This window comes from Tachyglossus aculeatus, chromosome 4 (genome assembly GCF_015852505.1).
Source record: "Tachyglossus aculeatus isolate mTacAcu1 chromosome 4, mTacAcu1.pri, whole genome shotgun sequence".
In the NCBI taxonomy this organism is placed as follows: Eukaryota; Metazoa; Chordata; class Mammalia; order Monotremata; family Tachyglossidae; genus Tachyglossus; species Tachyglossus aculeatus.
Window position 1 is genome coordinate 86,086,575 of NC_052069.1, and position 24,868 is coordinate 86,111,442.

Consider the following 24,868-nt stretch of genomic DNA (forward strand, 5'->3'; position numbering starts at 1 on the left):
CGAGGGACATGCTCTTTGTCCTCAGTGAACTTCAAGAGGGGTGAGAGACAAAATCAATCAATCAATTGTATTTATTGAGCACTTACTGTGTGCAGAGCATCATCATCATCATCAATTGTATTTATTGAGCGCTTACTATGGGCAGAGCGCTGTACTAAGCACTTGGGAAGTACAAGTTGGCAACATAAATCATTTAAAAACAGTGAAAATGGGAGGAAGAATAAAAATATAGTAAGAAGGATTGCACATATCAGGATGAAATAGCTGAATAATTTAAGGTACAAGCTCCTTGTGGGCGGGGAAAGTGTCTACCACCTCTGTTATATCGGACTCTAAAAAGCGGCCAGTGCAGTGCTCTGCACACAGTAAGCGCTCAATAAATACATTTGATCGACTGAAAAATAAGCATGCATTTGTAAGGGCTGAGAATAGGCAGAAAATACCAAAGTATTAAGGATGGTGTGGGGTGGACGCGATGGGCTTATTGGGAATTAATCGGGGTGGGATTTCTGGAGGGCTTCGAAGGAAGGGAAAGGTAGGGTGAGGTGGAATGGAGGGGTGGGAGAAAGTCCCAGTCTGGAAAATAAAAAAAGATGGGAACACGGTCATGTTTTAAATGGGAAAAGATACCCCGCCAAACCTCTCGGAACACCAGATATATAAACTATTTCATTAATCCTGTAATACCTCATCATAAAGCTAATCTGGGGTAGGCATTCTTTAAAAGTTACTAAGACACCTTCTTTGTGGATCCAAAGGTGAAACGATTCTACTGAAGACATTTTATCTCCTTTATGGCCCCCAGGGGATCTTGCTAATTACCTGTTTTACCTAACTGATCAAATATTCTTCTAACTACAAAGCTAATACTCAGTGGACTGGGCCTAATAATAAGCAATCATTGTCAGTAGAACTTGGCCTACCCAGAGTTGTTGGACCTTTCTTTATTGGGTCCTTGGAAGTTGAATTTTCCACAAGAATATGCCGGTGTCTATCCCTTTTATTGTGGCCTCCCAAGCGCTTAGTACAGTGCTCTGCACGCCGTAAGTGCTCCGATAAGCGCCACTGATTGAATGATTGCATTCATGGTGTTTCAAATATCGTGCACAATCTGAGAGAGCGTTATCTTTGAATATATTATGAATTATATGATGAATCTATTATGTATATATACATATATATTATGAATATATAGAGAAGCAGCGTGGCTCAGTGGAAACAGCACAGGCTTTGGAGTCAGAGGTCATGGGTTTGAATCCCGGCTCTGCCGCATGTCTGCTGTGTGGCCTTGGGCAAGTTGCTTAACTTCTCTGAGCCTCAGTTACCTCATCTGTAAAATGGGGATTGACTGTGAGCCCCACATGGGACAACCTGATCACATTACATCCTCCAGTGCTTAGAAGAGTGCTTTGCACATAGTAAGCGCTTAACAAATGCCATCATTATTATTATTATTATTTTGAGTCAGAGGTCATGGGTTCAAATCCTGACTCCGTCAATTGTCAGCTGTGTGACTTTGGGCAAGTCACCTCACTTCTCTGTGCCTCAGTTACCTCATCTTTAAAATGGGGATGAAGACTGCGAGCCCCTTGTGGGATAACCTGACCACCTTGTAACCTCCCCAGTGCTTAGAACAGTGCTTCGCACATACTAAGTGCTTAATAAATGCCATTATTATTATTATTATATATTGTGATTTAATACTGGTGTCCACATCCAGCACTTAGAACAGTGCTTGGCACACAGTAAGCACTTAACAAATACCATCATTATTGTCTCCATAAACACAGGGCTCCACAAATACCTTTTTGCACTTTTTAATGGTATTTGCTAAGCTCTTACTAAGTCCCAGGGATTGAACTAAGCGTTGGGGTAAATACAACTAATCATGTTGGACACAAGCATTGCCCCTCATGAGGCTCACTGTCTTAATTCCAATATTTTACAGATGAGGTAACCGAGGCACAGAGAAGTTAAGTGCCTCGCCCAAGGTCACACAGCAGAGTGGTATTAGAAAGCCTCTGCTGCTTCTCTAGTACATTTAGTACATTTTGGTAGAGCAGTGCGGCTGGAAAACATCGATGATTTTTTAGTCCTCCGCCCTCAACCCTCCTGCCTCTAGCCCATTGCTCGTAACTTTCTCCTGGAATGGCCACTCCGCTTAGGTTTTCCATTCATTCATTCATTCATTCCTTCATTCATTCATTCAATCATATTTATTGAGCACTTACTGTGTGCACAGCACTGGACTAAGCGCTTGGGAAGTACAAGTTGGCAACGTCTAGAGACGCTCCCTACCCAGCAGCGGGCTCACAGTCTAGAAGGCGGAGACAGACAACAAAACAAAACATGTTTAACAAGTGGCAGAGCAGGGATTTGAACCCATGACCTCGGACTCCAAAGCCCGGGCTCTTCCCACTGAGCCACGCTGCTTCCACAAGATCGTTCCTCCCCTATTTCAAATCCCTCGGCAAATTCCTCTATCCCAGGCGTGCAATCCTGTTAGCCCCCTCATCCCTCAGATGGATTTATTATCCTTTATTAGTTCTCTACGTCCATGGTCTCATAAATCTGTGCTCTTTCCACTAGGCCGTGCGGCTTTTCTTCTGTGACAAGCAAACATTAAGAAAATGGAGCTCAAAAACTGCCCTCTAGATTGTAAGCTCCTTGTGGGCAGGGATCACGCCTACCAACTCTACTGGAGTACAGTGCTCTCCATTCAGCAAGTGCTCAATAAATACTGTTCGTGCTTAAACTGACCCAAGAGCCCCATTAATCCTCTCATTTTTCAGTAAACACCAAGAGAGTCCAGTATTGAGGGCAGAGCCCAAACTAAACTAAAACTATAAAATCAAAAGAGAGAGCATTTGACCCCGCTAATTTTTTTTGGTGAACTGCGTCGACATTGGTGAAACCTGGCCTACACACAGTGGAAAGAGGACGGGCTTTGGAGTCAGAGGTCACGGGTTCAAATCCCAGCTCCTCCAATTGTCAGCTGGGTGACTTTGGGCAAGTCGCTTCACTTCTCTGGGCCTCAGTTCCTTCATCTGTAAAATGGGGATTAAAACCGTGAGCCCCCTTTCGGACAGCCTCATCACCCTGTAACCTCTCCAGCGCTTAGAACAGTGCTTTGCACATAGTAAGCGCTTAATAAATGCCATTATTGTTAAGCGCTTAGTACAGTGCTCTGCATACAGTAAGCGCTCAATAAATACGATTGATGATGATGATAAGCCAGTCGCTGGATCGTTTTTCATTCTCCCCAGCCTATCACCTGGGGAAATTTAATACAACTTCATAAAATAATGAGGCACCATTTCAGGACTGTTGCACTCACAACCTCCCGCTGTTCTTCTGTCCATGTGGAGTCACTTATTTTACTAGAGTTATTCTCCAGCGCTTAGAACAGTGCTTGGCACATACTAAGCGCTTAACAAATACCATCATTATTATTACTTACAATTGGAGAGGGAAGATAAGCCCACAATCTGCAGAAAAGGCAGTTGCACTTCCATCTCTGTATATTTGTGTGTGTGTGTTTGTCTGTTTCCCGTTAAATTGTCGACTCCTTGTGAGCAGGGATTATGTCTTCCACCATTATTGTACTTTTTGAGCGCTCAGTGCAGAGTCTGGGCTCAATGGTCTGCACACAGTAAGCGCTCAATAAATTCGACTGACTGACTGCCTGAATAAATACTATTGATTGATTGACGGTTGAGCTAGTGCTCCCAATAGTAGAAGAGCAGGTGACGCAGTAGGGTTTCGGTATTGGTCATTATTCATTCAATTCAATCGTATTTATTGAGCGCTTACTGTGTACAGAACGCTGTACTAAACGCTTGGGAGGTACAAGCAGCGTGGCTCAGTGGAAAAGAGCCCGGGCTTTGGAGTCAGAGGTCATGGGTTCAGATCCCGGCTCCGCCACTTGTCAGCTGTGTGACTTTGGGCAAGTCACTTCACTTCTCTGTGCCTCAGTTCCCTCATCTGTAAAATGGGGATAAAGACTGTGAGCCCCACGTGGGACAACCTGATCACCTTGTGACCTCCCCCAGCGTTTAGAACAGTGCTTTGCACATAGTAAGCGCTTAATAAATGCCATTAATATTATTATTATTACAAGTCATTAGAGAAGGCCAAGTGATTCTTTCCCCAAGTAATAACAATAACAATAATAACGATGGTATTTGTTAAGCGCTTACTATGTGCCAAGCACTGTTCTAAGTGCTGGGGTAGATACAGGTAATTAGATTGTCCCACGTGGGCCTCAAAGGCTTAATCACCATTTTACAGATGAGAGACCTGAGGCACAGAGAATAATAATAATAATGTTGGTATTTGTTAAGCACTTACTATGTGCCAAGCACTGTTCTAAGCACTGGGGGGGGGGGGGCGATACAAGGTAATCAAGGTTGTCCCACGTGGGGCTCACAGCCTTAATCCCCATTTTACAGATGAGGAAACTGAGGCACAGTGAAGTAGCTTGCCCAAAGTCACACAGCTGATAAGTGGCAGGGCCAGGATTAGAACCCATGACCCCTGACCCCCAAGCCCGGGCTCTTCACGCTAAGCCACACTGTTTCTCTACTACATTTAGTACGTTTAGGCAGAGCAGTGCGGCTAGAAACTGTCAATGATTTTTTAGTCCTCAACCCTCAACCCCCCTGCCTTGGGCCCACTGCTTTCTCCTGGAACGGCCACTCCGCTTAGGTTTTCCAAATCCCGTTCCTCCCCTATTTCAAATCCCTTGCCAAATTCCTTTTTCCCAGGCATGCCGTCCTGCTAGCCCCCTCATCCCTCGAATGAATTTATCATCCTTTATTAGTTTCTTTCCTTTTTCTTTTCTTTTAATGGCATTTGTTAAGCGCTTACTATGTGCAAAGCACTGTTCTAAGTTCTCTATGTCTACATTCTCGTAAATCTGGACTAGTCACCCATTTAGATCTTTTTTTTTTTTAAATGGTATTTATTAAGCTCTGACTTTGTGCCGGGCATCGTTCTAAGCGCTGGGGTAGATATGAGGTTGCGCCCAGTCCATGTCCCACGTGAGACTATCGTAATCCTCATTTTCCAGACGAGGTAACTGAGGTACAGAGAAGTGAAATGACTCGCTTAGGGTCACACGGCGGACAAGTGGCAGGGCTGGGACTAGAACCCAGGTCCTTTTGACCCCTAGGCCCGGCTTCTATCCTTAAGGTCGCACCATCTCCACTAAGTCCTCGAGGGACAGAATTGTGTCTCACCTATTTTGAACATTCTCCACATACTTCTTTCGGGGATCTACCCATCGAAGACGGTCAGAATCATCATCAATCGTATTTATTGAGTGCTTACTATGTGCAGAGCACTGAATCCTTCTGGTAGTGATGATTTAGTGGCCAATTTAAAACCGCACTCAAGGTCTTAGACTTCAGCCAACAGGAGAACGTCTGAATCCACTTTAACGGATTTCAAAAATCCCGAGGTTTTTTTTTTTTTACGGCCTCTCTGTCCTATTTAATTCCATCATCATCATCAATCGTATTTATTGAGCGCTTACTATGTGCAGAGCACTGTACTAAGCGCTTGGGAAGTACAAATTGGCAACATATAGAGACAGTCCCTACCCAACAGTGGGCTCACAGTCTAAAAGGGGGAGACAGAAAACAAAACCAAACATACTAACAAAATAAATAGGATAGATATGTACAAGTAAAATAAATAAATAAATAAATAGAGTAATAAATATGTACAACCATATATACATACATACAGGTGCTGTGGGGAAGGGAAGGAGGTAAGATGAGGGGGATGGAGAGGGGGACGAGGGGGAGAGGAAGGACGGGGCTCAGTCTGGGAAGGCCTCCTGGAGGAGGTGAGCTCTCAGCAGGGCCTTGAAGGGAAAGATTTTTATTAAAAAGCACCTGCTCCCTGGGGTTTTCTAGCAGTCTTCAGACTTAGATAGGTTCGTAAGTGGCACCCTCAAACTCCAGAAGATGAAGAGGTTCCAAGCACTGCCACTTTTATCCTAATCTCGGGGGCCCTTGAGGAAAAGAAATTAGTAGAAACCTAGTTCCTTGGAGGTGGGATGTGTCCCCTTGAGCCTGGAAAGGAAAGGCAGTCACTCCGACTGGTTTTGCCTTTCCAAGCCGACCATGCTTTATTTTCTCTTTAGCAACTGCACAGTCGAAGGGCCTAGCCAACTCCGCAACGGGATAGGATGTGTTTCTTGAGCTTCGCTCTCGTTATTTTTGGACGGATTCATCTTCTTTCATAACATCCGAGAGAGCAGTTGATTCTAAAGGGAATAAATACGTAGAATAAAGCTCCAATGACTTACTTCTGCACCGCTTCCCGTCCTCGGCTAAGACGAATTCCTCCGGGCATTTGCAGATGTAGGAATCGGCGTTATTAACGCAAATATGTTCGCAGCCGTGGTTGACCGATTTGCAGACATCTTTCCCTGGGGACGACGAAGGGAGTTGAAACGATTCCATTAATGCGGCGAATTAACAGTTACGTAATATCGGAGGAGGATTATCGAAGTTTCTCAGTTATGTAATACCCTAACAGGATTATAGAAGTTTCTCAGTTACGTAATACCTTAACAGGACTATAGAAGTTTCTTCTTAGGCACACCGATGCAGACAGATTTTCCCGCAGGATATTTCCTATTCCTGCCTGTCTAAAGCTTAGGCAAGAGCTGTAATGAAGGTCATCTCTTAATAATAATGATGGTATTTGTTAAGCGCTTACTATGTGCAAAGCACTGTTCTAAGCGCTGGGAGGGATACAAGGTGATCAGGTTGTCCCACAGGGGGCTCACAGTCTTAATCCCCATTTTACAGATGAGGGAACTGAGGCTCAGAGAAGTTAAGTGACTTGCCCAAGGTCACACAGCAGACGTGGTGGAACGGGATTCGAACCCATCTCTTGACCTCTGAATTCTCAAATTTTCTGAGAAAGAGAACTCTACCCCCTCCCCCGCCCCACAGCACTTGTGTATATTTGGACATATTTATTACTCTATTTTATTAATGATGTGTACATATCGATAATTCTATTTATCTATTTTGGGTCGGGACCATCTCTATATGTTGCCAACTTGTATTTCCCAAGCGCTTAGTGCAGTGCTCTGCACGCAGTAAGCGCTCAATAAATACAATTGATTGATTGATTGATCTATTTTGATGCTACTGACGCCTGTCTACTTTTTGTTTTGTTGTCTGTCTCCCCCTTCTAGACTGTGAGTCCGTCCATTCATACATTCATTCAATCGTATTTATTGAGTGCTTACTGTGTGCAGAGCACTGGACTAAGCGCTTGGGAAGTACAAGTCCATTGTTGGGTAGGGATTGTCTCTGTCTGTTGCCGAATTGTCCTTCCCAAGCGCTTAGTCCAGTGCTCTGCACACAGTAAGCGCTCAATAAATACAATTGAGTGAATGAATGAAGAGTTGGGAGTAAGCACAACTTACTTGACTAAAGTGGGGGAGCAAGTTTCAATGCTTTTTTTATGGTATGTATTAAGCGCTTACTATGTGCCAGGCACCGTACTAAGCGCTGGGGCAGATACAAGCTAATCAGGTCAGATATAATCAGTGTCCCACATTGGGCTCTCAGTATTTTTTTTTTAATGGTATTTGTCAAGAGTTTTTAATGGTATTTGTCAAAAGTTTACTATGTGTCAGGCACTTTACTAAGTGCTGGGTTAGACACAAAGTTGGACACAGTCCACGTCCCATGTGGGGTTCACAATCTTTATCCCCATTTTACAAATAATCATTATCAGTGGTATTTATTGAGTGCTTACTATCAATCCATGTGCAGAGATGAGCTGAGGCCCAGAGAAGTGAAGTGACTTGCCCAGGTTCACACAGCAGACAAGAAATGGAGCTGGGATTAGAATCCAGTTCCTTCTGACTCCCAAGCCCGTGGTGTATCCACTAGGCCATACTGCTCCTTCAACTCCTTCCAGGGCACACAGTAAGCGCTCAATAAATACGATTGATTGATTGATTGATTCCTCTCCCCCTCCTCCCCCTCCCCATCTCCCCCGCCTTACCTCCTTCCCCGCCCGACAGCACCTGTATATATGTATATATGTTTGTACAGATTTATTACTCCATTTATTTTATTTGTACATATTTATTCTATTTATTTTATTTTGTTAATATGTTTTGTTTCGCCGTCTGTCTCCCCCTTCTAGACTGTGAGCCCGCTGTTGGGTAGGGACCGTCTCTAGATGTTGCCAACTTGGAATTCCCAAGCGCTTAGTACAGTGCTCTGCACACAGTAAGCGCTCAATAAATAGGATTGAATGAATCAATAAATGAATAGGACTGGGAGTCTGGAGCCCTGCAGTTTAATCCTGGCTCAACACAGTGTGTGGGAGGCTTTAGAAAGCATGGCCCTAAAACCAGTAACATCCCATACGTGCTACGGGGTTGGGAAACTTCATTTTCATTCCCTACCCATTTGGGTGAAACGATCATCTCATTCATTCATTCAATCGTATCTATTGAGCGCTTACTGTGTGCAGAGCACTTGTACTGAGCACTTGGGAAATACAAATCGGCAACAGGTAGAGACGGTCCCTACCCAACAACGGGCTCACAGTCTAGAAGATTCAAGATTAGTTACTTCTACACCACTTTCCATCCCCTATTCCTCTGAGCACTTGCAGACGCGTGAATCACCACTGTTAACGCAAATGCGTTCACAGCCACCGTCTATAGATTTGCAGACATAAAGTTAACAATAGTGATGATGGCATTTATTAAGCGCTTACTATGTGCAAAGCACTGTTCTAAGCGCTGGGGACGTTATAAGGTGATCAGGTTGTCCCACGTGGGGCTCCCAGTCTTCACCCCCTTTTTACAGATGAGGGAACTGAGGCCCAGAGAAGTGACGTGACCTGCCCACAGTCACACAGCTGACAAGTGGCAGAGCCGGGATTTGAACCCACGACCTCTGACTCCAAAGCCTGTGCCCTTCCCACTGAGCCACACTGACATCTTGCCCTGAGGATGATGAAGCACGTTAAAATGGTTTCACTAACCTAGATTTACCCAGATGAAGCACCACGGCGCCCAAGCCATGATCATGATCATTTATCAGTTTTTAAGCACACACATTACGCTCGGGATTGTGTAAGGTGATGAGGTTGCAGCAAGAAGTGTAATATAGAAAAGAATTACCGATTATTTTCAATCCTCGACGTGTTTTCTCCTCTCTTCATAAATTCACATCGGCCTTAAAGTCTTCTCTAACCAAAGTAATGCTTTTCGAGCTTTCTGGGCATGGAATAGAGACCTTGTGATGGTTTAGGCTTAGCGCTGTGCTTAAATTCGGGTGTATCTTTGGTGATGCCACCTCATTCATTCACTCAGTCGTATTTATTGAATGCTTACCGTGTTCAGAGCACTGTACTAAGAGCTTGGGAGTGTACAGTATAACACTAAACACACATTCCCTGCCAACAGTGATCTTACAGTCTAGAGGGGGACAGATATTAATATAAATAAATTACAGATGTGTTTGTAAGTGCTCCCCTTTCAGGGCACGACCCTGGAGAGTTTCCTGTACACTACCGGTCTCGACTACAGGAGGGAGAGAGAAGCAGAGGCCTACCCACTCCATTCCTACATATCTATTTTATTTATTTTATTTTGTTAATATGTTTGGTTTTGTTCTGTGTCTCCCCCTTCTAGACCGTGAGCCCACTGTTGAGTAGGGACCGACTCTATATGTTGCCCACTTCTACTTCCCAAGCGCTTAGTCCAGTGCTCCGCACACAGTAAGCGCTCAATAAATACGATCGATTGATCGGCCAGTGGCTAGCGAGTGGAAGGCCATCTGCTCCAAGTCAAAACTCCCCTACGCTGGGCAAAAGTGACATGGGAAAGAATTGAGGGCGGACATTCGAGTTTACTTCATGGAGGTAGGCAACGGTGAGCCACTTTCAGATTTTTACCAAGGAAACTCTACGGATCCACCACCTGTGAGCCCGCCATTGGGTAGGGACTGTCTCCATGTGCTGCCGACTTGTACTTCCCAAGCGCCTAGTACAGTGCTCTGCACACAGTAAGCGCTCAATAAATACGATTGATTGATTGACTGCAGGTGGAGAGTGGGGCGTTCTGGGAGAGATGTGTCCATGGAGTCGCTATGGGTCGGAGACGACTCGACGACATAAGACGAGACGCAAGCGAAGTAGGGCCGGGACGGGGGAAGAGCAAGGGAAGCACGTCAGGGCGACGCAGAAGGGAGTGGGAGATGAGGAAAAGTGGGGCTTAGTCTGGGAAGGCCTCTCGGAGGAGATGGGCCTTCAATAAGGCTTTGAAGGCGGGGAGAGGAATTGTCTGTTGGACCCAACTTGTACTTCCCAAGAGCTTGGTCCAGTGCTCTGTGCACAGTAAGCGCTCAATAAATATGATTGAATGAATGAATTTGAGGAGGGAGGGCGTTCCAGGCCAGAGCCAGGACGTGGGCTGGGGTCGACTGCGAGACAGGTGAGATCGCAGTACAGTGAGAAGGTTGGCTTAGAGGACGGAAATGTTTGGGCTGAGTTTTAGTAGGGGAGTAGCAAGATGTGGTAGGAGGGGGAAAGGTGATGGAGTGCTTTAAAGCTAATGCTGAGGAGTTTTTGTTTGAGGCAGAGGTGGCTGAGCCACCACTGGAGTTTCTTGACCTCTTCGGTCCATAGTTTCTTCAATTACATGTCTTTAAGCATCTCTCTTTCATGTACAAGTGACTAAGCAGCGTGGCTCAATGGAAAGAGACCGGGTTTTGGAATCAGAGGTCATGGGTTCAAATCCCGGCTCTGCCAATTGTCAGCTGGGTGACTCTGGGCGAGTCACTCCTAGACTGTTGCCAATTTGTACTTCCCAAGCGCTTAGTACAGTGCCCTGCACACAGTAAGCGCTCAATAAATACGATTGATGATGATGATGATGATGATGATGATGATGATGACTGTGAGCCCACTGTTGGGCAGGGACCGTCTCTACCTGTTGCCAACTTGTACTTCCCAAGCGCTTGGTACAGTGCTCTGCACACAGTAAGCGCTCAATAAATACGATTGAATGAATGAATGAATCTCAATCTGTAAAATGGGGATGAAGATTGTGAGCCCCCCGTGGGACAACCTGATCACCTTGCAACCTCCCCAGCGCTTAGAAGAGTGCTTTGCACGTAGTAAGCGCTTAATAAATGCCATCATTATTATTGTTATTAAGTGTTATTATTAGTGGTCTGTGTATTTGGCTTCACCCACTTAAGATTGTGACTCTTTGAAGGACAAGCATGACTTTGGGCAAGTCACTTCACTTCTCTGTGCCTCAGTTACCTCATCTGTAAAATGGGGATGAAGACTGTGAGCCCCATGGGGGACAACCTGATTACCTTGTAACGCCCCAGCGCTTAGAACAGTGCTTGTCACATAGTGAGCGCTCAACAAATGCCATTATTATTATTATTATTATTATTATTGCATATGAATGGATTTTCCAAGTGGTATATAATAATATAATATAATATATAATAGTATATAATAACTGCTTAATAACTGCTTGGAGAAGCAGCATGGCTCAGTGGAAAGAGCACGGGCTTTGGAGTCAGAGGTCATGGGTTCAAATCCCGGCTCTGCCGCTTGTCAGCTGTGGGACCTTGGGCAAGCCACTTAACTTCTCTGGGCCTCAGTTACCTCATATGTAAAATGGGATTAAGACTGTGAGCCCCACGTGGGACAACCTGATCACCTTGTATCCCCCAGCACTTAGAACAGTGCTTTGCATATAGTAAGTGCTTAATAAATGGCATTATTATTATTAATACCAATACAGGGAAGTTTTCCATACCAATAAATGCCTTGCAGTTGATTGGATACTCCTTAAATTTCTCTTTAAGGTATACTAATACTAATACTAATTAAATAATATTTTGACAAGATATATAAATTAATTAGAGCTCACTCAGAAATAGACAGTTTCTTATCCAGTAACGTTATTTCTTTAAACTTTCAACCTAAGGTCCAGTTCTTCAATTCAGGACGAAAGATTTTATCAGGAAGTCGCACGATTCGGGCCAGGGAGATGGAGTGAATTCAAACTTACTTCTGCAAGTCTTCCCATCATCCCGGAGCACGTAACCTTCGAAACAACTACATTCATAGGAATCTTCACGGCTCACACACGAATGTTCACAACCATGGTGGCTCAGGGCACAAGGATCCAACTCTGAGGGGCCCGTTGGAGTGATGGAAAGAGAGGGGAGAGAAACGATTCACATATCAATCAATCAATCGATCGTATTTATTGAGCGCTTACTGCGTGCAGAGCACTGGACTAAGCGCTTGGGAAGTACAAGTTGGCAACATATAGAGACAGTCCCTAGAATATAAAGACATACGTGCAATACATGGACCACGGGATAGCATCACAAATGGGGACATCTTAGCGTAACATTCTCAATTTCTGTGGGGAGAAGGTGGGAAGTGACTTTCATATCTAAACCAGAATGGCGGAATACCTTAAACAGAAATTGGAATATCCAATCTGAACTGCAAGGCATTTATTGGTAAGGAAAACTTCCCTGTATACCTCCTAATTCGCCTCAGATTTTTACTGATGCTCGGGGATGCTCTGACCCAGCTGGCCATTATTATTATTAATAATAATAAATGATCAAATTAAGCCAGCAGAATCACACTAACATTTCACAGAATTAGTCCGACGGAATAGGGTCTGAAAGAGTGACTTGCCTTTATTTGGGAAGTAATTCAATCCTATTTAGTAGTACGGAGAAGTCTAAACAGAGTCTCAAATATGGTAAATTCTAGAGGCAGGCATAATCCATAGCATTTCATGTTTTCCCCATAGCCACAATTTGAGCTGACCATAATGAAAACTTACTCTTGCAGGTTTTTCCATCACTGTGAAGCACATAGCCCTCAGAGCACTGGCAAACAAAAGATTTATCAGTGTTTATACAGAAATGTTCACAATCGTGATTGTTCAAGAGGCAGTAGTCCACTCCTGCAAAACCAATCAGCACAGAAGAGTCAGATGTCAAAGGAGCCAAAGTATTTATAAGATCTCCAAAAGAAAAGTGAGATATAATAATAATAATAATAATAATGATAATAATAATAATGGCATTTATTAAGCGCTTACTACGTGCAAAGTACCGTTCTAAGCGCTGGGGAGGTTACAAGGTGATCAGGTTGTCCCTCGGGGGGCTCACAGTCTTAATCCCCATTTTCCAGATGAGGGAACTGAGGCCCAGAGAAGTGAAGTGACTAGCCCAAAGTCACACAGCTGACAATTGGCAGCGCCGGGTTTAGAACCCATGACCTCCGACTCCAAAGCCCGGGCTCTTTCCTACTGAGCCACGTCTGCACACAGTAAGTGCTCAATAAATATGATTGATTGATTGACTTGTTATGGGAAATGAACCTAGGGCAAAGAGGGTAAAAGCATTCCATAACCCCCTGATAGACTATACCAGGGCATGCCTCACAAATGGAAGCGCTTAACAAATACCATTATTATTATTACTAATAAAAGATTACTGTTCAACATTTTAAAAGATCAGCTCAGCGGGGCCTTATCTGCAAATGTCAATCAATGATAATAATAATAATGATGGCATTTATTAAGCGCTTACTATGTGCCAAGCACTGTTTTAAGTGCTGGGGAGGTTACAAGGTGATGAGGTTGTCCCACGTGGGGCTCACAGCCTTCATCCCCATTTTCCAGATGAGGTGACTGAGGCCCAGAGAAGTGAAGTGACTTGCCCAAAGTCACACAGCTGCCAAGTGGCGGAGCCGGGATTCGAACCCATGACCTCTGACTCCAAAGACCGGGCTCTTTCCACTGAGCCATGCTGCTTCTCCAGACAGCAGCGTAGACAGCAGCTGATCAAAACGGATGCAGTCCATGTCCCACATGAGGCTCACCGCCTCAGTCCTCATTTCACAGATGAGGTAACTGAGGCCCAGAGAAGTTAAGTGACTTGTTCAAGGTCACCCAGCAGACAAGTGGAGGAGCTGGAATTACAACTCGGGTCCTCTGACTCCCAGAATTGTGCCCTTGTCGCAACTTGTCGCTCCTCTAATGCCAAACTACTCACTGTACCTCGATGTTGTCTATCTCACTGCCGGCTACTCCCCCACCTCCTCCCTCTGGCCTGGCATGGCCTAGTGGAAAGAGCCCGGGCTTGGGGGTCAGAGGACCTGGGTTCTAATCCTGGCTCCACCACTTGCCTGCTGTGTGACCTTGGGCAAGTCACTTCACTTCTCTGGGCCTCAGTTCCCTCATCTGCAAAATGGGGATTAAGACTGTGAGCCCCATGTGGGACAACCTGACTACCTTGTATCTACTCCAGCGCTTAGAACAGTGCTTGGCACGTAGTAAGTGCTTAACAAATACCATTATTATTATTATTTATATAATAATTATACTATCACTATATTATTATATTATTATGATATTACAATTATAATTGTATTAATTATTAAATTAAATAATTAATGATTATATTACTATAATTATTATTTATATATGACAGACCATCACTCTCCCCACCTTCATAGCCCAACTAAATTCACAACTTCCCCAAGAGGCCTTCCCTGACTAAGCCCTCATTTCTCTTACTCTCTCTCCCTTCCATAAGCACTTAACAAATACTATTATTATTATTATTATTACTCATATAAGGCAGACCATCACTCTCCCCACCTTTGTAGCCCAACTAAATTCACAACATCCCCCAAAGGCCTTCCCTGACGAGGCCCTCATTTCTCTTACTTCCTCTCCCTTCCACACTTCCTATGCACTTGGATTTGTACGCTTGGCACATAATAAGCGCTTAATACCATTATCACTATTATTATTATTATTGTTAAACAGTTGATAGTCACCTCACCTTACGCTCCACAGCACTTACGCACAACTCCTTAATTTACTTTTCATTCATTCATTCATTCAATCATATTTATTGAGCGCTTACTGTGTGCAGAGCACTGTACTAATCAATCAATCAATCGTATTTATTGAGCACTTACTGTGTGCAGAGCACTGTACTAAGCGCTTGGGAAGTACAAGTTGGCAGCATTTAGAGACGGTCCCTACCCGACAGTGGGTTCACAGTCTAGAAGGGGTATTTGTTAAGTAGTATCTGTGTCCCTCTCTAAGCTGTAAGTTCCTTGTGGGTAGGGATTGGGTCTATCGACTCTATTGTATCGTGCTCTCCTAAGCATTTACTACAGTGCTCTGCACACAGCAACCATTCAATAAATACCACTTAGCATAGTAAGCGCTCAGTAAATACGATTGATTGATTGATACTTTTGTGCCCTGGAACTGATACACTTTTGGCAGTCGCTATCTGCAATCTGTGTGCAATGTATATTTTGTGCCACCACATTTGGTCATTTAGTCACGTAGTTGCCCCCACCGCATAATTTCCTCTCCCCTCCACCCCCGCAACAATTTAGCAGCGTGGCTCAGTGGAAAGAGCCCGGGCTTTGGAGTCAGAGGCCATGGGTTCAAATCCCGGCTCCACCACTTGCCAGCTGTGTGACTTTGGGCACGTCACTTCACTTCTCTGGGCCTCAGTTCCCTCATCTGGAAAATGGGGATGAAAACTGTGAGCCCCTCGTGGGACAACCTGATTACCTTGTATCTACCCCAGCGCTTAGAACAGTGCTTCGCACATAGTAAGCGCTTAACAAATGCCAACATTATTATTATTATTAATTTTTAAGGGAGAATTAAAATATATTTTAAAAATGGTGGTAGCGGCGTGTGCTGGGATAGGAAGAAAGGTAGGGTGAGGCCATCCGGATAAGTGGAGGGTAAGGACCTCCTTTTTCTCCTGCCCCCCTTATTGCTTGACTTAGTTCCTGGGACAATAATCTAGGGCTGCTAAATTTATGCAAAAATGGGGCAATTTGGGGGGGGGTCCCCTTGAACTCCGCACCCCAGGAGTGTCCGAGACGGCACAGGCTCTAGGGATAATCTGATTGACCTTGCAGTTCGCACACCTCTTCTCTTTACCCACCCCAGGAACTGTACCCCCGCCAGAGTGGGGGGGAGCGGAAGGAGACTCACGTGAACAGGTTTTGAGGTCGTCATTAATGACAAATCCTTCGGAGCACTGGCAGAGGTACGAGTGGTCGGTGTTCAGGCACAGTTGCTCACAGCCGTGGTTGTTCTCTGCACAGTGATTCACCCCTAAACTCGTTTCAGGGAACAGAGAGAAAGGAAAAAAAAACACCCAACCACGAGGAATTGAAAGCAAACCAGGAGGCCGGTCCACTCTTACAGTCCATTAACCGTCTCTAGATCATCATCATCAATCGTATTTATTGAGCGCTTACTGTGTGCAGAGCACTGTACTAAGCGCTTGGGAAGTACAAGTTGGTAACATATAGAGACAGTCCCTACCCAGCAGTGGGCTCACAGTCTAAAAGGTGGAGACAGAGAACAAAACCAAACATACTAACAAAATAAAATAAATAGAATAGATACGTATTCTAGATATATGATAGATATATGTATTCTAGATGTTGCCAACTTGTACTTCCCAAGCGCTTAGTATGGTGCTCTGCACACCGTAAGCGCTCAATAAATACGATTGAATGAATGAATGAACAATCAAAGCAGGCCGAAGCTCCCTCTTCCCTTTAACTCACCCTGTCCTAGGAAAATCCATCCATTTCCCCTTTTCCTTAATTTCTGAAGGGGAAAGCATACTCATTTCACATGTCTGAAGACCAGTACCAACAGCATCTGGTGTTGAATCAGACCAATTTTAAAATAATCCATAATAATAATAATAATGATGGCATTTATTAAGCGCTTACTATGTGCCAAGCACTGTTCTAAGCGCTGGGGAGGTTAACAAGGTGATCAGGTTGTCCCACGGGGGGCTCACAGTCTTCATCCCCATTTTACAGATGAGGCAACTGAGGCCCAGAGAAGTTAAGTGACTTGCCCATCACACAGCTGATAAGTGGTGGAGTCGGGATTTGAACCCATGACCTCTGACTCCAAAGCCTAGGCTCTTTCCACTGAGCCACGCTGCTTCTCATCTGTGCTGAATGAATAATGATGATGATTCATTCATTCAACCGTATTTATTGAGCGCTTACTGTGTGCAGAGCACTGTACTAAGCGTTGATGATCATCATAATAATAATAATGGTATTTGTTAGGTGCTTACTATGTGCCAGGCACTGTACTAAGCACTGGAGTGAATACAACCAAATTGGATCGGACACGGTCCCTGTCCCACATCAGGCTCACAGTCTTAATCGAGCACTTAGTACAGTGCTCTGCAAACAGTAAGCGCTCAGTAAATACGATTTGAATGAATGAATCCCCATTTTTACAGATGAAGTCACTGAGGCACAGAGAAGCAAAGTGACTTGCCCAAGGTCATACAGCAGACACGTGGTGGAGCCGGGATCAGAAACCAGGTCCTTCTGATTCTCAATCCGGGCTCTTTCCAATAGGCCGTGCTGCTTCCCAAACACTATTTTATTACTATTATTATGAATATTATTACCGTTGTCATCATCATCATCGGAATTCCCAAAGGTGGTTTGGCTCTAAATGCTTCCAGTTCAGGTTGAGGACACACCGTGGGAAGAAGCAGTAGTATGGCTCACTGGAAAGAGCCCGGGCTTTGGAGTCAGAGGTCGTGAGTTCAAATCCCGGCTCCGCCAATTGTCAGCTGTGTGACTTTGGGCAAGTCACTTCACTTCTCTGGGCCTCAGTGACCTCATGTGTAAAATGGGGATTCAGATTGTGAGCCCCCCGTGGGACAACCATATCACCTTGTAACTCCCCAGCACTTAGAACAATGCTTTGCACATAGTAAGCGCTTAATAAATGCCATTTAAAAAAACCCAAAAAAACCCTCGGAGAACTCTCCTCTCAAATGCTTTCTCCTCCTACCTCATCTGGCTCCTCTAATACTAACCCTCTCACTGAACGTCCGTCTCGCCCATCTCACCGCCAACCCTTCGCCCACGTCCTCCCTCTTGCCTGAAATGCCCCCCCATTCATTCATTCTATTTATTGAGCGCCTACTGTGTGCAGGGCACTGTACTAAGCGCTTGGGAAGTCCAAGTTGGCAACATCTAGAGACGGTCCCTACCCAACAGTGGGCTCACAGTCTAGAAATCCGACAGACAATAACTATCCCCCGCTTCAAAGCCTTATTGAAGGCACATTTCCTTCCCTAAGCCCCCCTACCCCTTCCTCTTCTCCCACTCCCTTTCACATCACCCTAACTTGCTCTCTCTGTTCTTCCCCTCTCCCAGTCCCACAGCACTCCTGTAATAATATTGATGGCATTTATTAAGCGCTTACTATGTGCAAAGCACTGTTCTAAGCGCTAGGGAGGTTACAAGGTGATCAGGTTGTCCCACGGGGAGCTCCCAGTCTTCATCCCCATTTTACAGATGAGGAAACTGAGGCCCAGAGAACTGATTTGCCCAAGGTCACGCAGCAGACGTGGCGGAGCCGGGATTCGAACCCATGACCTCTGACTCATCCCTTCATTCAATCATATTTATTGAGCGCTTACTGTGTGCAGAGCACTGTACTAAGCGCTTGGGAAGTACAAGTTGGCAACATCTAGAGACGGTCCCTACCCAACAGTGGGCTAGTCGTTGAGTGTTGGCAGATAACTACAGGCCAGACGGATGGATTTGGGGCGGGCTCATCAAGGAAGGGCCTAGAGCAGATGCTGTGAGAGACGAAGGCGAACCCGAAAATCGAAAATTGAAAATACTGTGTATTCTCGGTATACTGTGTACTGAGAATACTGTGTATACTGTGTATACTTCTAGACTGTGAGCCCACTGTTGGGTAGGGACCGTCTCTATATGTTGCCAACTTGTACTTCCCAAGCGCTTAGTCCAGTGCTCTGCACACAGTAAGCGCTCAATAAATACAATTGATTGAGTGATTGATTGAGTATACTGTGTATACAGAGAAGCAGCGTGGCTCAGTGGAAAAGAGCCCAGGCTTGGGAGTCAGAGGTCATGGGTTCTAATCCCGGCTCCGCCACTTGTCAGCTGTGTGACTTTGGGCAAGTCACTTCAATTCTCTGGGCCTCAGTTCCCTCATCTGGAAAACGGGGATTAAGACTGTGAGCCCCACGTGGGACAACCTGATCACCTTGTAACCTCCCCAGCGCTTAGAACAGTGCTCTGCACATAGGAAGTGCTTAATAAATGCCATTATATACTGCAGGCACATTGCTAGGGGCTGGGCTTTGAGGCTGGACAGTATGGAAGCGAGGTCACACGCGTCTGCTGTGTGACCTTCGGCAGGTCACTTCATTCATTCACTCAATCGTACTAATTGAGCACTTACTGTGTGCAGAGCACTGTACTAAGCGCTTGGGAAGTACAAGTCGGCAACAGAGACAGTCCCTACCCAACAACGGGCTCACAGTCCAGAAGGGGGAGAACAGTCTAGACTTTACTTCTCTGTGCCTCAGTTCCCTCATCTGCAAAATGAAGATTCGATGTCTGTCCTTCCCCCTACTTGACCGTGAGCCGTGATTATCTTGAATCTACCCCAGTGCTTATTACAGTGCTTGGCATATAGTAAGCTCTTAACAGAAAAGCAGCGTGGCTCAGTGGAAAGAGCCCGGGCTCGGGAGCCAGAGGCCGTGGGTTCTAATCCCGGCTCCGCCACTTGTCAGCTGGGTGACTTTGGGCAAGTCACTTCACTTCTCTGGGCCTCAGTTCCCTCATCTGCAAAATGGGGATTAAGACTGTGAGCCCCTCGTGGGACAACCTGATCACCTTGTATCCCCTCCAGCTCTTAGAACAGTGCTTCGCACATAGGAAGCGCTTAACAAATGCCATCATTATTATTATTCTTAACAAATACCACAATTATTCTTATTATTAGTTCCCGCTCTCCTTTTTTAGGGACATCCAGACAGAGGCATCGTCTTTGAATATGGAGGCCAATTAACAACAGCAGTCACCCAGAAAAACGGGCAACGGTGTTCCGCTTTAGATTCCGGTTATTTCGGCAAAACCTTCACTTCGGGGAAGATAAAATTCAGTTGGGTCAAACACAGTCGCTGTCCCACGTGAAACTCACAGTCTAAATCATTCAGGCAGAAGGAGACTTTTGGGGGCCTGGATTTTGACGGCCTGTCCTCAATGTACTTTGGGAAAACAATGGGAAGCGATTTTTAAAGAGGGCAAATCTGTGCCTAACGCTTCATATTTAAAAACCAAACCACCCTCCCTAAACTTTTATGGTTCACACTGAACAGACACACTGTTCTTACTCACAATTTACCACTGTTCCCCAGAGCATTTACAGATGTGTGACCTCGCTGGGTTAAGCGCTGTGACCGGCCTGTGGCTATCAGTAATGACACAAAGAATCCTTTTTGCCCAGGACGGGACACTGGGCTCCTTTTCTCCCGGCCCAGCAGAAAAGCAGGAATCCCTCCAGATTTGTCATTCCTGGTTCCCGACCCTACTGGCTTGAATGACTGAAGCGGAGACTGTGACTTGTAAAAACTGCAGTGAGTTCCAGTTGGCAAATCCCACAGTTTTCCATTTCACATCATCAAATGGAGCTTTTGTCCGCTTATTATGCTGGAGAATGAAGAAAATACTTAAAAATTAAAAATCAACTCCCCCTCCGACCCCGCAAAACCCCACTGACATCCATTTGATCCCAAGGGATGAAAAGCTGTCGCCCCAGCCTCGATTTCTTCTTTTTCATTTTCCAACAGAAACGATTCGGCAGGGTTTGGGAGCGGGAGGACTGCGGGGTATATCGAGCTGGGGGCGGAGGGGGAGATTACGACCCCTAAATTGATCCCCTTTCCATGGCTGATATTCCCACCCCTCCCTGCCGTTCCCGTTTCGATGGGAGCTGCGGGCCAGAACAAATGCCCACGGGGGAAGAGTGAGTGGGAAAGAAAGCCTGTCTGCCAAACCTCAGTCAGACCGCTGCGAAGCCGGGCCCGAGCGTGTGCTCACGGAAATCTGCTGCCGCAATTACCGCGACTGCAGGCAAGACCACCGTGACACCATCTTTGCTTTCACCCATCTCTCTCCCAAAGGGGAATTCTCCGCCTCTGTGCACAGCCAAACCACCACCGGACGGACGGATGGGAAGGCACAGAGGCAGAGCCGACTGCTCACGTCTCTTGCCATCTCCCCTTCTTTTTTAGTGGTGTTTGTTCAGTGTTTACTATGTGTTCCAAAAGCTGGCTTTGGGAGTCAGAGGATCGGGAGCTGTAATCCCACCTCCGCCGCTTGTCAGCTCTGTGACCTTGGATGAGTCACTTCACTTCCCTGCGCCTCGGTTACCTCATCCGGAAAATGGGGATTCAGACTGTGAGCCCCACGTGGGACAACCTGATTACCTTGTATAATAATAATAATAAAAATAATGGCATTTATTAAGCGCTTACTATGTGCAAAGCACTGTTCTAAGCGCTGGGGAGGTTACAAGGTGATCAGGTTGTCCCACGGGGGGCTCACAGTCTTAATCCCCATTTTACAGAGGAGGCAACAAGGTGATCAGATTGTCCCACGGGGGGCTCACAGTCTTAATCCCCATTTTACAGATGAGGTAACTGAGGCCTAGAGAAGTGAAGTGACTTGCCCAAAGTCACACAGCTGACAAGTGGTGGAGCCGGGATTTGAACCCATGACCTCTGACTCCAAAGCCCGGGCTCTTTCCACTGAGCCACGCTGCTTCTCTACCCCAGCACTCAGAACAGTGCATAGTAAGCGCTTAACAAATACCATCATTATTATTTTTCAGATGAGGTAAGTAACGGTTAGCACTCTGGACTCTGAATCCAGCGATCCGAGTTCAAATCTCGGTGGGACCTCAGTTGTGTTCTTCTAGACTGTGAGCCCACTGTTGGGTAGGGGCCGTCTCTCTGTGTTGCCAACTTGTCCTTCTCAAGCGCTTAGTCCAGTGCTCTGCACACAGTAAGCGCTCAACAAATATGATTGAATGAATGAAAGTGACTTGCCCAAGGTCATTTAGCACGCAGGTGACGGAGGTGGGATTAGAACCCAGGTCCTTCTGACTCCCAGGACTGTGTTCCACTCACTAGGCTTCTCCCTTGTCCCCTCCCATCTTTTACTTTCTGGATTTAATTATCTGCAAAAATCTGCCCAAGTTATGAATTAACGCGGCACTCTGAATGCAATTAGGCCAGATGTTTTAGCTCAGTTCAAGGGAACGTTCCCTGAGTTTTTTCCCCCTCTGCCCTAACTAGAAATGGCCTGTCTTAGTGGATAGAGTATGGCCTGGGTGTCAGAAGGTCTTGGGTTCTAATCCCTGCTCCGCCACTTGCCTGCTGTGTGACCTTGGGCAAGTCACTTGGCTTCTCTGGGCCTCAGTTACCTCATCTGTAAATTGGGGATGGAGATTATGAGTCCCCATGGGGGACGGGGACTATGTCCGAGCCCGCTGTTGGGTAGGGACCGTCTCTATATGTTGCCAACTTGCACTTCCCAAGTGCTTAGTACAGTGCTCTACACACAGTAAGCGCTCAATAAATACGACTGAATGAATGAATGAATGATTAGCTTATATCCACCCCAGTGCTTAATAATAATAATAATAATGTTGGCATTTGTTAAGCGCTTACTATGTGCAAAGCACTGCTGGGGGGATACAAAGTGATCAGGTTGTCCCATGTGGGGTTCACAGTCTTAATCCCCATTTTACAGATGAGGTAACTGAGGCTCAGAGAAGTTAAATGAGTTGCCCAAGGTCACACAGCAGACATGTGGCGGATCCGGGATTCAAACCCACAACCTCTGACTCCAAAGCCCGGGCTCTTTCCACTGAGCCACGCTGCTTCTCTAAAGTGCCTGGTACGTAATAAGTGCTTCCATCATTATTATTTGCCCAGCCATTTTCTATCCTCAACCGTCCCTCTGTTCCCTTTTCAGTTTGCTAATGACCGGGATTTTTATTAATAATAATTGCATTTGTTAAGTGCTTACTATGTGTCAAGCACTGGGCTGGATACAAGCAAATCGGGCCGGATGCAGCCCCTGTCCCCTGTGGAGCTCAACGTCTCCATCCCCATTTTACAGAGGAGGTAACTGAGGCATAGAGAAGTGAAGTGACTTCCCCAGGGTCACACAGCAGACAAGTGGCAGAGCCGGGATTAGAACCCATGACCTTCTGAGTCTAGCCACTCTGCCAGGCTGTTTTCTAGCCATTAGCCGGTTGGCTGAGGGAATTGGCTTTCGAGAAACAAAACAAAAAATCCGCACCCGTCCACCCTATCTGCTATCCACCCTTCCCTATGGGGGAAGCAGTGTGGGTCAGTGGAAAGAGCCCGGGCTTTGGAGTCAGAGGCCGTGGGTTCAAATCCCGGCTCTGCCACTTGTCAGCTGGGTGACTTTGGGCAAGTCACTTCACTTCTCTGGACCTCAGTTCCCTCATCTGGAAAACGGGGATGAAGACTGTGAGCCCCATGTGGGACAACCTGATTACCTTGTATCTACCCCAGCGCTTAGAACAGTGCTTTGCACATAGTAAGTGCTTAGCAAATACCATTATTATTATTATTATTATTATTATCTATTTGACGGGCTTAATTTTTATTTTCAACAGTTCTGTGGCAGCTTAAATCTTGGCCAGTCCTGGAAATGGTTCCAGCAGGCCCCGTTTGGGGCTCGGGGGGCAATCGTGCCATTCCCACGAGCCTTCTAGAGAAGCAGAGAGAAGCAGCGTGGCTCAGGGGAAAGAGCCCGGGCTTTGGAGTCAGAGGTCATGGGTTCAAATCCCAACTCCGCCACTGGTCAGCTGGGTGACTTTGGGCAAGTCACTTCACTTCTCTGGGCCTCAGTGACCTCATCTGGAAAATAGTGATTAAGACTGTGAGCCCTCCGTGGGACAACCTGATCACCTTGTCACCATCCCAGCTCTTAGAACAGTGCTTTGCACATAGTAAGCGCTTAATAAATGCCATTATTGTTATTATTATTATTCTAGGAGATGCCCCATTTGGTGTTAGGGTGACTGGTCCATTGTGTAAAGCAATGATGTCATTTGAAGTCTGTTTGAACCCCCAGTCCTTCAGGGTGACCTCTGACCTGCTCTACTTCATCATCATCAATCGTATTTATTGAGCACTTACTATGTGCAGAGCACTGTACTAAGCGCTTGGGAAGTACTTGCTTTTGAGCCACTGCACTCCCCTCCCAGGTCCCTATTTTTTTTTTTTTTACAGTATTTATTAAATGCTACGTGCCAGGTGCTGTATTAAGCAGCATGGAAGCAGCACGGTGTAGTGGATGGAGCGCTTCTGGGAGTCAGGTCATGCGTTCTAATCCTGGCTCCACCACTTATCTGCTGTGTGACCTTGGGCAAAGCCCTTCACTTCTCTGGGCCTCAGTTCCTTTATCTAATAATAATAATAATAATAATAATTGGCATTTGTTAAGCGCTTACCATGTGCAAAGCACTGTTCTAAGTGCTGGGGAGGATACAGGGTGATCAGGTTGTCCCACGTGGGGCTCACAGTCTTAATCCCCATTTTACAGATGAGGGAACTGAGGCCCAGAGAAGTTAAGTGACTTACCCAAGATCACGCAGCTATGTGGTGGAGTTGGGATGGGATGATTAATAATAATAATAATAATAATAATCATGGTAGCATTTATTAAGCGCTTACTATGTGCAAAGCACTGTTCTAAGCGCTGGGGAGGTTACAAGGTGATCAGGTTGTCCCACGGGGGGGGTCTCACAGTCTTAATCCCCATTTTACAGATGAGGTCACTGAGGCCCAGAGAAGTGAAGTGGCTTGCCCAAAGTCACGCAGCTAGCAATTCAATCGTATTTATTTATTCAGTC

General features: G+C 45.7%; 1 protein-coding gene across 2 annotated transcripts in view; it reads right to left on the minus strand.

Annotated features, from left to right (window-relative positions):
* The window catches only part of MATN2 (matrilin 2), a 201,350-nt gene that overhangs the window by 34,288 nt on the left and 142,194 nt on the right, over positions 1–24,868 (minus strand). For both annotated transcript variants that reach the window (XM_038745876.1, XM_038745875.1), the window contains 4 exons: positions 16,091–16,213; positions 12,890–13,012; positions 12,092–12,214; positions 6,317–6,439 (listed from right to left, as the gene is read on the minus strand). In XM_038745876.1, coding sequence (XP_038601804.1) covers positions 6,317–6,439; positions 12,092–12,214; positions 12,890–13,012; positions 16,091–16,213 — 492 coding nt within the window. The remainder of the gene's footprint in view (positions 1–6,316; positions 6,440–12,091; positions 12,215–12,889; positions 13,013–16,090; positions 16,214–24,868) is intronic.